General features: G+C 44.9%; 1 protein-coding gene across 1 annotated transcript in view; it reads left to right on the forward strand.

Annotated features, from left to right (window-relative positions):
* The first annotated feature begins 10,184 nt into the window (after positions 1–10,184).
* The window catches only part of GABBR2 (gamma-aminobutyric acid type B receptor subunit 2), a 761,509-nt gene continuing 755,357 nt past the window's right edge, over positions 10,185–16,336 (forward strand). Inside the window, exon 1 of the mRNA XM_067569912.1 lies at positions 10,185–10,762. Coding sequence (XP_067426013.1) covers positions 10,460–10,762 — 303 coding nt within the window. The 5' untranslated portion in view covers positions 10,185–10,459. The remainder of the gene's footprint in view (positions 10,763–16,336) is intronic.

Here is a 16,336-nt window from a genome sequence, read left to right on the forward strand (position 1 = left end):
GGTGCTGAAGGGGCTGCAGCAAAGTTAATGAGAAAACTACACTATGTAACATTAAGGTTGAAAAATGAAACCCAGAAATCAGCATATTAAAAATTAAAAATCCCCAGACTAACAATATCTAAATCATAACAAACCAATGTCTATAAACTGATGTAGCAAGGCACTGTGGCCTTCCTCACAGCCTGGGCCCGAGTAAGGGTCATGATGTCCCTGCTGGGCAGAACAAGGCCCTGCAGGCCAACCACCCCAGGAGCAGAGGGGCGGAGCCAGGACAGGAAGGGGAAGCTTAAAAGGCCAGCCTAGCAGCTCAGTCAGGGGGAAGCTGCTGCCGGATGCATCTCCCCAGAGGCTGTAGTCTGGGCCTGACTTAGGCCCTGTGGCTGTTCGGAGCAACCGCCCCACCAACCGGAGCCTCCAAAGCCTGCCTGGGCTGCCGGGCCCTAGGGACTGGGAAGGGCTTCCTGAGACCACTGGGTGGGAGAAACCCCCTGAGGCCAGCCCTGACTTGGAGGAGCTGCCCAACATTGGGGACCCCCTGGAGCTGCCTGAGCCTGGTGTACCGGAGGAGCCTCTGTGACCTGGAGGAGCTGCCCTCCATTGACAACCCTGAGGAGTTTCCGGACCTGCCGCCGGTCTACGGTGAGGGACTCGTGGGGCTTCTTCTTGCCATCTACCCCAGTGACTTGGAGGGTGATGCCTGGCTGCAGGTACCCGGGGACAGGGTGGGAGGAAGTAACCCAGGGACAGTCAACTAGAGAGTGGTTGAATCAAGGGCTATACCTGTCAGCATGTTGCAGCTGGATCCCCCCTGACTCAGTGGCAAACCACTTTGCCACTGATCAGGCCCTGGGCTGGGACCCAGTGGAGTTGGGTGAGCCTGCGTCCCCCTCCCTCCTTCTTTAATCACCCTGGGAGTGCTTGGCTTCCTCTGCACTTGCTGGCCAGAGCATACTGAGCTTTGCCAGCACCGCCTGACTGCAAGTCTGAGGGCTATAGACCACTTTACCTGCCCCACCTGCTTGAGGGCTGGGGGTTATTGACTACTCCACCAGCCCTGTCCAGCTTGAGGGCCAGGGGTTGTAAATGGCTTTGTTGGCCCTGCCCTGCCTGAGGACCTGGGGCAACAGACTGCTTATCAGCCACACCTGTTGGAAGGCTGGGGGATATAGACTACTGTGCCTGCCGTGGCCTACGGGAGGGCCGGGGGCTACAGACTGTGAGAGAAGCCCGCCCTGCCTGGGGCCGGGGCTAAAGACTCCGTGAGTTTATTCCTGTAGACCAAGGCGCTGGGGCTTTCCTCAGAGCCTAGGCCCAAGGAAGGGTCGTGACGACTCGGCTGGACCATGCCATCAGCCTACACTGATTATCTTTTTGGAAACTGATCTCCTAAATCATTACTACTGGATGTAATACTTACAAACATGAGTTGGCCAAATGAGTTCTATGAGACCATGAATGGTAGTCAGTGATATACTAGCTACAAAATATTTCCCATTGTATGGGGAGTAAAACATAATTAGATTCGGAAAGGGAGAGACTGGTGCTACCAAAAGTTTGAGCAATCTCTATATTTATTTTTCATATTAGTACATGTCCTTACTGAAAATATATCACACTAATTTTTAAGTTATGATTTTTCTATGATCAGACTGTCACTTTCAAATATTAATAATGGTTAAAATTTGAAGATGGTTGGTTCTGAATTATCCATACACCTTTCTTTGTTTTAGAATTCATCCATTTCTGAGCTAAGTGCAAAAGACAGACTACTTTTCTAAAGTAGAAAAAGTGTCTCCTTCCACCTGCCTTACTGCAGAAATGGCAGAACAGATTTTCCTCATGATTTCAGGGGGCAAATGCCTCGGATTGAGACAAGGCATGAGAATTTTCAGCTCAAACAGGGTATTTTGAGGAAAATACACAACCCAATGAAAACAGAGGTTTAGAGTAGATAGGGCAGCCTCTGCTTTAATTACAGCCTCTGTTCTCTCTGTAAACATAATGAAGAAAACAGTCTCTTTAGTGGGGTAAGGTGGCTTTTTTTCCTCTCTCTCTCTTCCTCCCCGCGCCGCGCCCCCCCCCCCCCCCCCCCCCCATCATCTCACCTACCTAGAGTTTTTTCTGATTGCTTTTATCCATGAGAGGAGAAATATAGTATCAAGGGGTGAAAAAAGAGGAGAAAGTCACCTCTCAAAGGAATTGTTTACTGCAGTGGTTCCCAACCTGTGGCCTGGGGGCCAAAAGTGGCCTGCAGCTCCCCTCCTGCTGGCTGCAGAAGGTAGCCACTGCCTAAGGACCCAGGCGGAGCATTGCTGCAGCCAAGGGGATGGGAGATGAGCTGTAGCAGGGAGCACATGAAAGTGCTCCGCCTAGGTCCATAGGTGCTGGGGTCCCTGCTGGAGCTAGAGGGAGGGGAGCACTGATCTCCCACCCCCCTGGCTGCAGAAGGGAGCCACTGCCTCGGGACCCAGGTGGAGCGCACAGGGCTAGAGGACTCCTGCAGTTTCCCTGCTGCAGCCAGGGAACTCCTTCTGTCTGGCTGCAATGGGGAGGAAAGAGCCTGCTGGCAGAGACCGGTGGCCTTTCAGGGTTGTAAAAATGATATCTGTGGCCTTTGAGCCAAAAAGGTTGGGAACCTCTGGTTTACTGCATAGATCAGTGGTTTTCAACCTTATTTCATTTGCAGACCCTTAAAAAATTTCAAATGGTGGTGCGGACTCCTTTGGAAATTGTAGACAGTCTGTGGACCCCAGTGGTCAATGGGCCACATTTGAAAATGACTGTTCTATGGTAATGACAACCTTTCACGGACCCCTTAGAGTCTAGGCAAAGTCTGCAACCCACTAAGGGTCAACGGCCTACAGGTTGAAAACCACTGGCATAGATAATTAAAAGTTGCTAAAAGGAGAGTGCCATTTAAAAAGAGACAGAGTGCCTGTCCTTACCCCACTGCCACTTAAGGTGATGAAGCTGGGAAGTAGCTGAATGTTAGGCAGGTGGGTTCCCTTCTCTGGAAGCTACTAATTAGAAATCATACCCAGATAATGGTTAATTGCTCAAGAACAGGATATACCCGTGGATCCTGAGTCTGCTCTCTTACATTCTTGACGTCATTGGCCAATTTATTTTACTCTGTTTTTCTTCGTTCTCTTTTCTATTTTTTCTCTGAACAGAAGTTAACCCATCATAGAGTTGTGGGCCTTGGATACACTGGGGCAGGGACTGGTTGGACTCTCTGTATATCAAAAGATGGGAAATAATTCCATTATTAAAAACAAAACGTGAGAAATGTCTACAGGCTCCACACAGGCACTCAGGAGTAACCTTCCATGATGGAGGCTTGCTGAAGTGTACATGAGAGCACTGAGGCCACAAAAGGATTTGTTGTACCATATAGGTCAGCAATTAATTGGAAGCAATGTCTCCAACTTGCTGTGCTAACACAAAGACTGTGGGAACTGTGTTGGTTTTTATTTTGTTTTTGTATATATTGAGTAAATATATCTGAAGAAGGGAAAATGTCCATTGATTTCTTAACAAAGACTGATGGAATTGTGTTCCTTTACATTCTTTTAATTATTATTTATGTATTTTTATTATTTTGTACAGTAGTGCTTAAAAAACAAATTATGCTATTTGGTAATTCAAATGGAAATATGCTCCTTTTAATTTTATTTTATTGTATTTGGATGCTTTATAAACTTTAAGTTGGAGGTTTTTTGTAGTGATTTTGTTTGATTTTTTTTTTTTTTTTTTTTTTTTGTAATACACACTGTTTGAAAGGATGTGAAGTAATAAAGATATGCTTATCAAGATGTTTAGGGAGAGATATTTAAAGTTAGGAGCATGCCATTGTATGCATACATTTATGAATACAATAGTTATGATGGTATGTACTGGTATGAATTACATGGCTTCAGTGAAACTTCACAGATCATCAAAGACCTCAGGAATTTCAAAAGGGAGCCGAAGGAGAAGAAAGTACACGTTATCTTTTGAGACTTCCTTCCTATTTCACAAAGCAAAAACAGACAGCAGAAGATACTGGAGGTGAACCATTGGCTTGGTAAGTGAGATAACATAGAGCTATTTGGTTTTGTAGAGGATTGGGCCATCTCCCACTGTATGCTCAGACATATAACTCACGCTCAAGGATCATGACTGTAATAAAGGTGTGAAGAAATGTAAAGAGAATAAATTCTTTAACTGCCTATATGCCTATTCCAGAAGACTAGGTAACAAATGAGAAATTGGAAATAATTTATTAAAAGAAATTTGGCAAAACTGTTATTATTGAAACCTGGTGGGAGGATTCACATGACTGGAATATTAAAATCACTGGATATACCCTCTTTAGGAAGGAAAGAGCAGACAGCAGGGGTTGGGGGTGGCATTCTACATCAAAGATGCCATTACCTATTTTAGACTTATTGACAACTCAGAAGTGCAGAATCTGCAGTGTTTATGAATCAATCTACTAACTGATAAACCATAAGAAGGGGTACTGGTGAAGGTCTGTTGTAGACCATCAAATAAGAATACAGATCAGCATAAGCAGCTCCTTAAGCATCCACCCATTATGTGTAGAAAGAAGACCTATGTAATTCTGAGGAATTTCATTCTGGGGGACATATGCTGCAGGTTTTATGCTACCATTAGTAAAACATTCTTGCAGTTTCTAAAAAATAATAGATGATTTTCTAACAAAAAACTATCGTCTCAATTTAGGGTAATTCTATATTAGATCTTATTTCTGATAGATAAATATGAATTGGTCACTGAACTATAAATTAATGGATTTGTGTAACTGATTATGACCTGATCACATTAATTATGTGCACACAAAATATATATATATATAAGTATAAAATATTCTTTTAAATGGAGCATTTTCCCAAAGCTAAAACATCTATGACCAAAACTGATTGAGAGGAAAAAATTAAACAGAAAAATGTAAATAATTGTGTAAGACTATTTTACTTTAAGTCCAAAAAAACACAATTCTACAGTCATAACAGAAGGCTACTTTGGTTAAAAAAAATGTCCTGGTTAAGAATGGAAGTGAAATCAGCAATATAGCAGGCACTTGAACCCAGGTTTCCCACACGCCAGATGAGTGACCTAGCCACCAAAGGTGGGGCTCTCTGTCTCTCCTGTTGAAACTGTTCCACTTTATATAACTGATTAAATATTCACTAGAGAAGGGACTTGAAGCCTGGAATCCCCTGTCCTAGGTGAATGCCTTAATCACCACGTTATAGCGTCATTCTTATTCTGTGGCCCAATGAATATTTAGTATTTCATGTAAAGTGGAATAGCTCAACAGGAGAGAGTGAAATAGGCCTACCCCAGAATACCTGGAGATTAGGGAATTTACTTGGGATGTGGGAGACATGGATTCAAATCCCTTCTCTGGCGTGGGGGTTTGAATCTGGTCTCCCAAAGGCCAGGTGAATACTGTTGGTGCCAGGCTATTGAGTTTAAGGAGGTAACAGCATCTCCTCTTCCTTGAGGGGTTTCGTAAATCTAGCCCAACATTTAAAAAAAAAAATTGACCGCAATCAACACAAATTCATTAAATGTTTTGATTGACCAGAATCTGCATGTTTCAGTGGAAAAAAAAGTGGTGTTGTCTGAAATATTTCTCCCAGCTATAATTATGCATAATAATTACATAAAAAGAACATTTAAGATTACGAAGTTATGCACTAAAAAGTTAGGAAATGCCAAGATTAAGGTTGCTTGTGCACTGAGGATAACTCTGTTGTCCAGTGGCTAGGATACCCACCTGGGAGGTGGGAGACCCTAGGTCCAGTCCCCCTACTCTAACCACTCTTTCATTATGCATCCTCAGGATGACAGCTTCTCAGCATCCACAGCTTCAACAGGAAAGGCTAAGGGAACCACATATCAGAATATCCCATAGCTCGGGTGAGCTCACCCTTCTGACAGGTGGAAGATTTCCATTCAAATTCTTTCTCCCGCTTAGGGAAAGAAGGGGCGGAACTGAACCTTGATTTCCACATCATAAGTGAGTGCTTGAAACACTGAGCTCTAAGGTGGGCACCTCCTCCTACTTGGCTTTTTGCTAAAATGGTGTAGGTGCCTAACTCCAGGAAAGCATTCACAGCTGAGAAACCCACACAGAGATTGATGTCTCCCCGCAGCCCGGATTCTGTGCCTATGCAAAGAGAGTGGCAGGGCTTAGCATACACCCTCTCTGGTCAACATCTCCCATTGACTTGGTTAGGCAGCTCCCTATCTACCATGTTGGGTTTTGTGAATCACAGTCTGAGGAGCATATCTGTCACCATTCATTGCGTAAGGAGGCTAGGCGCCTAACTCAGGCTTTATGAATCACAACTTCTAGATATCTAACACCCAGCTAACACCTAACTGCTTTTGTGCATCCAGCCCAAACTATGCAGGTCACATTTACAGGACAGGGGATTGTATCCTGGAAAGCAGTGACTCTGAATAGGATTTAGGGGTCATGGTGGATAATCAAGTGGTCATGAGCTCCCAAGCCAATGCTGTGGCTAAGAAGGCTAAGACAATCCTTGATGTATAGAGGGGAATATCAAGTAAGGGTATGTCTATACTGATGGCGGCAAAGTCGCTGCCGCCAGATCGATCTTTCTGGATCAATTGAGCGGTCAGTGAAGACCCGCTCAATCGATCAGGAAGTTGACTGAGTAAAACTACCCCCTCAAGTAGCACAGTGCAGTTAAGACACCGCGCAGAAGGGAAGCACAGTAGTCAATGGGAGTTATGCAAGCTACTCTACATAGCTTGCGTAACTCCCATCGACTGCCGCTGAATCGCCAGATCAGTGTAGACCAGGGGTAAGAGTAGGGAGGTGGTATTACCTCTGTAAACAGCACTGGTGAAACCATTACTGGAATACCATATCAAGTTCTGGTGCCAGCACTTCAAAAAGGAGGTTGAAGAACTGGAAAGGTTTGACTCAGGGATCCCTTAGTGCCATCTGGCACAGGCACAGAAGTGCTTAGAATTTTACAAGGATTCCCTGTATCTGATATCTGCATAATAGTTCACCAAAGGGTGGTATGTGAGGCCTTCACTGAGAGCCAGTAGCCCACTGGCTTATTTGTTAAATAAACTGAAAATTATATTCTTAAAGTGTTGGAGTTGAGGCAGGTCAGCAGCAGGTGATGTACCTCGGAAATGCTCCTTTCAAACAGAAGGTAACTGATACTTATCTCCCTGTTTGGTCATTTGTGTAATGTGTATTGTACGCTTCACCAATGCATGCCTATTTACATACTGAGCCAGGTGGGAATTGAGAGATTATGAAATCTACAAAAGAGGAAATCTAGAGGGTGAAACAAATAGCGGGAGGAGGTTGTCCTGTTTATGAATAAAGACCATGGATTGGTCTGGTATATCTTGGCGTGCAAAGGGATACACTGAATCTTTCACGCAGGAGGCGAACAAACAGCGTACTTGCCTCATGTAAGAAGGGTCACAGCCAATCTGAGTATAAAGCACTGCAAGAATTCTCAGTGAGCAATATTTTACTGGACATGAGACTATCTTGTTAATTAAGTCTAGGCTCCAGAATACATGTTATGATTTTATTTTGTATCTAACAGTTTGTTTTGAACTTACTTCTTGCTGCTATTTTGAATCTCTATGCTTTGTTAAATAAACTTAGATTTCTTTATGGTGAAATCAAATATAAGTGCTGTGAGGTAAGTGGAGTGCTGATATGAGGTGAAACTGGTAAACTGGGATGTGCTGCTGCTTTGGCAACAGCAGACTGGTGACTACTGAGAGTGTCCAGGGGACCCAGGGCTGGACACTTGAGGGAGACACTTGGAGGGCTTGAGGCTTGGAATGTTCTTCTCATTAACCTGTACAGTGACAGCTGGGCTAGGGAGGTCTAGAGAGGAGTGTTTGTATTGCCTGTGGTTGGTGCAGTTGGGGAACTGACCAACAGCAGACATAGATAAGGCTTCCTCATGCAGTACAGGTACCCTGAGGAAGTGAGGTGCCTCACAACCCTAGGTACCCCAAGAAAGTGTCACAAGAGGGTTCAGAAAAGGCCTCCAAGAATGATTCAAAGTCTGAAAAACCTGCCTCACAGAGAGATTCTCAAGCAGCTCAATCAATTTTGTTTATCAAACAGGTTACAAAGTGCATAATGATTTGATCAAGTATCTATAATGGGGGGAGAGGGGTGAAGATTTCTGACAGCAAGAGCTCCTTAATTTAGCAGACAAAGGCATAACAAGATCCAATGACTGGAAGCTGAAGCTAGACAAATTCTAACTGAAAATAAGATGCACATTTTTAACAGAGTAATTAAACACTGGAACAACTTTCCAAGAGATGGGGTGGATTCTGCATTACATGAAGTCTTCAAAGTAAGATCAGATGTCTTTCTAAAAGACATACTGTAGCTCAACCAGAAATTATGGGCTCGATGCAGGAATTACTGGGCAAAATTCTATGGCCAGTGTTATGCAGGTGGTCAGGCTAGATGATTATAAGAGTCTCTTCTGGCTTTAAAATTATTAATCTATCAATGCAATTTACTTTTATTCTAGTTTATCACATGTGCTGTTGCTATCGATATGTGATATAAGTAGGATTCATTGGCCAGTGCTAATGTTTAGCTTACGAGAAAAGATGTGGAACCTGTAATGAGATCCCTGGTGATTTTAGGAAAATAATTAGTATTTATAAAAAGGGAGGAGTCTGAAGCATTTAGTGTGCACAGCTCTGTGTTCATTGATCACTCGCTGGACGGTTAACCTCTAGTGCTAAAACAGTAAAGACTGTGACCTACATTGCTGCCTGGACCCTCCCTGTGTTTTCAGTTAAAGTTCCTTGTTGAGGGACTTTGCAATATATAGTCAAGGAAGGAGACCCTATACAGTGTCTCTCTGTTCCACAGGGAAAAATGCACGTGTGAGAATGAGGTGGGACCGTGTGTACAGGTGTGATCAAGTGTGCAATATGTATGCAGGTGGGAGATGTGCGTGGGTGGGGAGCGTTTGCATGGTGTGAATGAATGCCTACAAGATGTAAAGGCCTCGTTCTCTGAGGCACAATGGGACCCGATTCTGTGACAACGTTATTTTATTTAGCTGCAGCTGCAAGCACGGAGACTAAAAGGAAATTGCAGGGCACAAGACTGCAGAAAAACAGTGAACTCTGCAGCAAAAATGCTGAATTCCAGGGCATCTTGGAAAATGCCAAATTCTACAGCCGCAGAATACGCGCGGCCCAGAGTAGACGCCTGTGCGGGCACTCTCGAGGTGGAGCGTTTAGGCAGGGGACTGTTTGCATATGTGTGTGAGAGGGAGGGAACTCTGCAGGGGTGTGGGTGTGTGTGTGCGCGTGTGAGTCTGTGGATTTGTGGGCTAGTGTGTGTGGGGAGGGGTGCATGGGGTGGAGTACACGGGTAGGACGGGCTTGCACCGTGCCTGTAAGGGTGTGGAGTGTTTATGTAGTAGAAGGGGGAGATGGGAAGGGCAGATCCTGCCAGCTGATTACATAAAATGTTCTGTGGAGGGGGCTAATAGATGCGGCGCTGGATTAATCCCCCAGCCAGACGAAATACCAGTAATGGCACGCCGTGACCTGTTTGTGCTTCCTCACAGCGTCTTCTAATCCCAAAGCAAGACTGGCAATGGAGCCCTTCCGTGGAAAAGCCTCCCCACCTCAGCCACCTCTGCCTTTGCAGCCGTCCCTCTAGGCGGGCAGCGCAGCCCGCTACCTGAGCACCGCACCGCACAGCCCCGCTTCAGAGGCGCGGGGCGCAGCGGGCAGGAGCGAATCCCCTCCCCCCGGCCGAGCGCTCTCGCTCGCTCGCTCCTATAGGCTGCGGAGGTGCCCAAACCCGCATCTCCTGACGCCGCCGTCTCCTCCTCGGCAGCGATTCCGCGCGGCGGGAAGGAGCCCGGGGTGACAACGCGCCCAACCAGCAGCAGCAGCGGCGGCGTGGCCGAAGCAGCGCGGCCGCCGGGCTGGCCAGGATTACAGCCTAGGAGGCTGGCCGTCCGGGGAGCTGCTCGGGCGAGCGGCGCAGGCTGCCGGCTTCAGGGGAATGCGGCACTAGCCGCTCCCGCAGACCGCGCCGGCACCGCAGCCGCACCGCGTCCCTTCCCCCGCCCCCGGAGGGGGCTTCTCGCCTCGGCCTCCGCCTCCGCCTCCGCCGTGCCTCAGCGCCGCTATGGTGGCCGCGGCTCCCCGCACGCCGGAGCGGGGCCGGCTCCGGCGCTGAGTGGAAGGGGAGGCAGGTCCCCTCTCGCCGCGGCCGGCGGCGCTGGGGAGGAGGCCGCGCCATTGCCGGCAGGAGGCTGCTTGCCAGGGGTGCCGCTGGTGCCCGCCGCGCCCAGCCCTGCCGCCCTCTGCCTGGCCGGGGGAAGCGGCCACCCCGCCATGCGCCCGGCGTGAGGGAGCCCGCGCCCCAGCCGCCGCCCGCAGCATGCCGCCCTCCCCGAAGAGACCCCGCGCGGCCACGGCCGCCGCCTGCCCTGCCCTGCTGCTGCTGCTGCTCCTGTGCTTGGGCTGGGCTCGGGGCCACTCCCGGGGGGCGGCCGGGCTGCCCCCCAACGCCACCACGCCGATCTCCATCATGGGCTTGATGCCGCTCAGCCAGTCGGAGGAGGACCAGAAGAGCAAGATCGGCCGGGGCGTGCTGCCCGCCGTGCAGCTGGCCATGGATCAGATCCGCAACGAGTCCCTGCTCAACCCCTACTCGCTGGACCTGCGGCTCTACGACACCGAGGTAGGGAGGGAGGGAGGCGGTTCCCCGGCCGGCAAGTCTTGGGGCTGCGGCAGGTGCTGGGAGAGGGAAGGAGCCCTCCGCTCCCGCTCGCCGCCCCGCACCTTGGGGCACCCAGGCGGGTTGAGGCGCAGCTGATTGTTCCCCGGCCTGACCCGCAAGCGTGTGCTCGGGGCACCGGCCCCTTGGGTCCGCACGCAGGGCGCAGCGCACAGCCGGCCGGTGTGGGGCCGCCAGCGGTGCTGGAGAGACACGCTGGCGGGACAGCCGAGGTGGCGGGCAGCGGGGCTGGCGGGCCAGGTCGTGCTCTCAGAGACACCCGGGCGCCGCTGGCCCGCCTCTGCTGCTGACACCAACGGGGCTTGCTCCGCATTTTGTAGCGGGGTCAGTCGCTGGGAGCAGAATACGGCCGGTAGCTCCTCTGCTGGCCTGTTGGGGAAGGCGGGGGCTAGGCTGACAAGGTGGGGGCTGGTCCGGGCAGGTGTCTGGGTTGCTAGGTGGTCTGATTGCTTGGTTTTGCTGCCCTTCGTGACCTAAGTCTGCGGAAGGATGGGTATAATTGATTATTTCTACGGCAAGAAATTCTCAGGCTGTCTCTCTTTCCCCGGGCGGGTTCGATTTATTAAGCAACAGATGCACGTCAATGACCTTTTTTTTTTTTTTTTTTGCCTTCCCCCTTCCAATGAGCTGGCACTGCGATCCGGATTTATAAAATGCAGCATTTGGATTTGAGTGGCAATTGATGTAGCTGAAGCTCTAGGAGGAGGTGGAAAAGGAGCTTGTGGGTTTTGTCACATTTCAGCTTTAGCTTGCGCGGCGCGAGCAGGCAGGGATGTCCTTCCAGAGGTGTGTTTGGAGGGTGAATGCTAAGTAAGGAGGGGAATACGTCTTCGTCTCCTAGTTCTAGCCGATTTATTCGCCGTGCGTATTACCCTGTTTGATGTAGAGATCTACGTCTCCTTGTCCTCACCACCCCATTTTTTACAATTAATAGATTATGTAGTCGTATCAATTGCGTGTGGTGCGCGCAACACACGACAGTTAAGGAATGCAGGCGAATTTCAGAGGTGACAACAGCTTGAGCACAGTGTTGTGAAATCAAAGCAGCGGATGCTCACAAAGAGTTAAATTTGCAGTTTCTCGGTATTGTGTATATGCCAGACATAATTCCTGTAAAAGCGCTATGTTCCAGATCTGTTTCTTAGCGGCTGGAAGAGGGCATTGGGCAGGAAACACTGTCAGATTTGGTACAGGAATTTCTCATTCACTTTAATTATACAGAGCGACATAGGGGCTTTGAAAAGTATTTTTTCCTGAATTACACTTGATTTTGGTCCCAACTTAAACGTGTGTTTGCAGCGAATAAATGCTGATTCAATATTGAACCTTTCCTGAAGATGGCAGTCATTTCTTGTGTTATACTAGTGTCTGATATCCATTTCCAAGACAACCCTGGTAAAGCAATTGACTATTGAACATCTTCCCTGCCCTAATTTGTTTTAAGAAAACCCCCTATCCTCTCCCACTTCTGTCCCCAGAATCTGATGGAAATAAACTGAGATCATCAAGGAGCGGATGCTTTCATTGTAATATGTCTAATCCGGCAATTGTTCAGGGAATCTCATATTCTGTAACTGCTGCGTTTTATTTTCATAAAACTATATTATGTTTAGCATAGTAATTTTTCAGATCTCTTTTAGTAGAAATGCATATCATTGAAGACACAAATGCTAAGAAAACATTCTAAGACATCATTTTTTTTATTAATGCAAATGATATGTTGAAAGAGAACACAACCATGATGAGCCTAAGGTAGTCATTAGTTGTCCTTCGAAAATGAATGCCAGTGAACTGTGAAATGGTAATGAAAAGGATTATGGGGGTTTTTCTGAATGACAGTACCTGTTTTTATATAAGCACAGTATTTGTCAGAAATACTCACAATTTTACTAATTCATTCTTCTCTACATTATCCTTTTTAATCTGATGATGCTGAAAGATGGGATTATTATAAAAATAAAAATGTGTAAAGAAAAGAGAATAGGCAAACTTGGACATGATTTCCCCTTTACATATAAGGATCCAATAATATTCAATAAGCTGCTATCCTTTATATTTAAACCTCAAAAATTTTGTCTGGCATATGTATGTTATTTATTAACACAGAATTTGCTTTCTGAACTAGAAAACTAACACTAAAAATATTTAGAAAACAGATTCTGTGTCTCAGTGGATTGAATAACGGCCCTGTTTAAAAAAAAAAAACTTCACTTTCACTATTTTGTGCTTCAGAGAAACCAAGAATCAGGGTCATTTTATAAACCTACTATGTAGCTTTGAATTCCTGTACATTGTTAATACCGGTGACCTGGGGAAATACTGGATATCAGCTAGTCTTCGATGATCATAGGATGTTAATTCATTTTAATGTACAGGGGAGTTCATATACAATCCTCGAATGGGTAAAGTGTAAAAAAAGTGCAGATGTGATTTGGAGAATGGATGTGCTTATTTTAATCAATACACTTTTCTCTGGTCATTCAACTAGTGAAGGTAGATTGAAGTTATCTATAGAATTAATTGGAACTGTAATAAATTGACACGTGTATGTACCATGTAAACAGGTTAACAATATTTTTTATTTTATTAAAATATAAATTTTCTTTCTCTGTGTTTAGAAAATGCACAGCATATTTTGATCAGTGCTTTATTGTTAACAGTTGCAATTAAATAACTTAGCACTCATGAAAGGTGCCAGAATGACAGCACTTGAAATAAAAAGTTCTCGGTGTATCCACCAAATGTAGTTATGTCAGTGCAAGCTTCTTGATACTAGTCAGTCACTGTCTTAATTCTAATGTGCACAAAACATGAGTGATAGAGTAGTTAAATCACCAGGCCCACTCGGTCCTGGGCCAACTGCTGAGATTGCCAAATATGTGTGGTCTGTTGGTTAGAGGAGGAAACCTACATTCTATTCATGACATAATCACTGACCAGGGAGTGTGCATCTCATTTAGGACTTTACAGATGCATACATTACAGATACAGAGACATCATCAATTCTTAAAGGGGAAAAATAGAACATTGAATTCAGGGCTTGATAGCAAGTGAAAGAATCTGATTTCTGAATATTTTGAGACATACTATAAGTGTATTTATAATACTTAAGTCTACATATGGTAGTGCTTTGGATTCTTAAACATTTTTTTCATTTTTTTCCAAAATCCTCCTTGAGACAACTTTGTTCGTGTTGAAGTATATTATATTTTTTTTACAGTTATAATGAAAAGCCCATAAAAAATAAATTCAGGTTGGATTGACTTATTTATACAGTTTGAAACACTTATATATTAAGATACTTTTCTGGCAAGATAAATGAGTATTGTTAATTTACTGCTTGGATTTCTGTAATATATAAAAATGCATTTACTTTAAGTCCAATGATTTATATTCAAGTCATTGCAATGCACTTTCTCATTTAGGCTGCATTAATTCAGAAAAGCAGTCAAGTGTACGTGCTTACCTTTGGGCACACTAGTAACCCCACTCCACTTAAGCAAAGCACATAAACATGTTAAAGTTAAGCACACGCTTAAGTTCTTTGCTGAAATGGGGCACAAGCCAGCTGTGGTTGTCTCAGCAAAATGTGATCAAACAAACTTATGAAAATGCAAAGGTTGTTTAAAGGGAAATGAAAAGCCTGATCCTGCTCCAATTTAATGATCCAATCCTGTAAACACTTATCCCTGTGTTTCTTTATGCACATGAGGACAACTACAACTGCTCATGTGAGTAATGTTAAGTACAAGTGTAAGTGTTTACAGGATTGAGGCTTAAGTTAGTGATCAAACTCCTATTGAGTTTTCAGCAGGCTTTGAATAAGACCCATTTTTGTCCATGCTAGATTTTGCTGTTTATGTTGTTTTAGAAATGTAGGGCTAAATAAAGTGAGCTGCTGAGTATCCTATGCTCTCTGGAGCCTGATCCAGAGTCCATTGACTTTAAAGGAAACTTAACATCTCTTAGTATTGAAGCCATAACTAAGGTCTATTTCTTTTTTTCTTCCTTTCGTTATACATTCATTCAGCTTGTAGAATAGAACTTCATTTTGTAGGGGGAAAAAAACAACAACCCTAACATAAAGAAACTGAGCAGTGTGACAGAGAATGTGGTATGTCAATATTTGTTTCATAGCAAGTGAAAGCTGGTAAGAGGGATTATAGGGAGAGATTTTTTCAAAGGCAGAAATGGGAGTCAGGCACCCAACTTCCATTGATTTTTCAGTAGGAGTTGGGTGCCTACAAGCCCTTTGTGCCTTTGAACGTATTGCCCTTTGTTCCTTTGAACATATCCCCTTAATGAGGAATATACTTTCTGTCTCTTTGAGGAGCCAATACACAAACTGGCACAGTCAGACCAAAAAGTTATTAAACCCCAACACCTATACCAAGAATAATGGATGTGCAAATCAGAATTCAATCATCTTGGCTTTTGAAGATCTAAATGATTTGAAATGCAAGATTTGGAGCCAAGAAGGTAGGGCATTGTTTCAGAAGTAGGGAGTATATTATCAGAAAGAGGGGACAATAACATTGTACAGAGGACTGAGATGATTTCATTTTCCCCAGATACTACACTTAATCTACCAGTACTTTGTGGAACTTCTGTTGTAACTCACCCTGTTAGGATAATGTTCTTTAACATCCTTGACACGAACTGAATCACCAGCCAAAGGTTTGGATAACAGGTCTTGGCACAGTGGGCAGATCATTGAAACACAGAAAGGAGAGTGTCTCGTGCTTTTGACCCAGAGGGTCTAAACGAAAAGCTGAATTTCTAAGAAAATAATGTATTTTCCCTCTCAGATTCTGTAACTAAGCAGAGACTACCTTATCTAATCTATTTTATGAGCACTTAAAATCTAAATATTTTCTGCAAATATTTTTGTTTTATTAAAATGTTCTCTGTATTTTCAATAAATTGTTTAATTTTAAGGCGCCTGTATGAATCATAGGTTGGTTTTGGTAACTTCTCATAGGCCATCCCAAACAGCAAATCCCTTTAACTTCAAAAGAGAGGTAGTTACAGAGGAAAAGGTGTCTGGACCTTTATCTCCACTCAGTAGTCTCAATCAAAAGGAACAGACAAAGGTGTTCTTTGCCATCATGTGTTTCATAAAGGGCTACAATCAGGTGAAAACAAGGGAGAAGCTTAAGGACAAGAAAGGAGATGTAAACTGATGGTGAAAGTGACAAGCATTTTTTCCTGTGTCCTCAGTGACCCTTGATACTAGCATAGATTACACTCAGAACTAAAGATGCAGTTTATACTTTCTGATGTAGGTACTTACCACAGAGTCCTATACATTAAACTCCAAATTGCTACTCAAATTGTTGAGTAGCAATGTGCATGAATGACTGGATAGCAGTGTTATTTTGACAATAACTAGAGCACATTTTTGGTGCTTAGCACTAATAATTAATCTACTTTGATTTTGAAAAGTAGTCTGTGGCCTCTTCAACTCTTCTTATTATGTTGCTCCAATAGAGACATAATGCTAAGGCTTGTCTTAGC

Source organism: Emydura macquarii, unplaced genomic scaffold, assembly GCF_026122565.2.
Source record: "Emydura macquarii macquarii isolate MOO-44397 ecotype Brisbane River unplaced genomic scaffold, CSIRO-AGI_Emac_v2 contig_2948, whole genome shotgun sequence".
In the NCBI taxonomy this organism is placed as follows: Eukaryota; Metazoa; Chordata; order Testudines; family Chelidae; genus Emydura; species Emydura macquarii.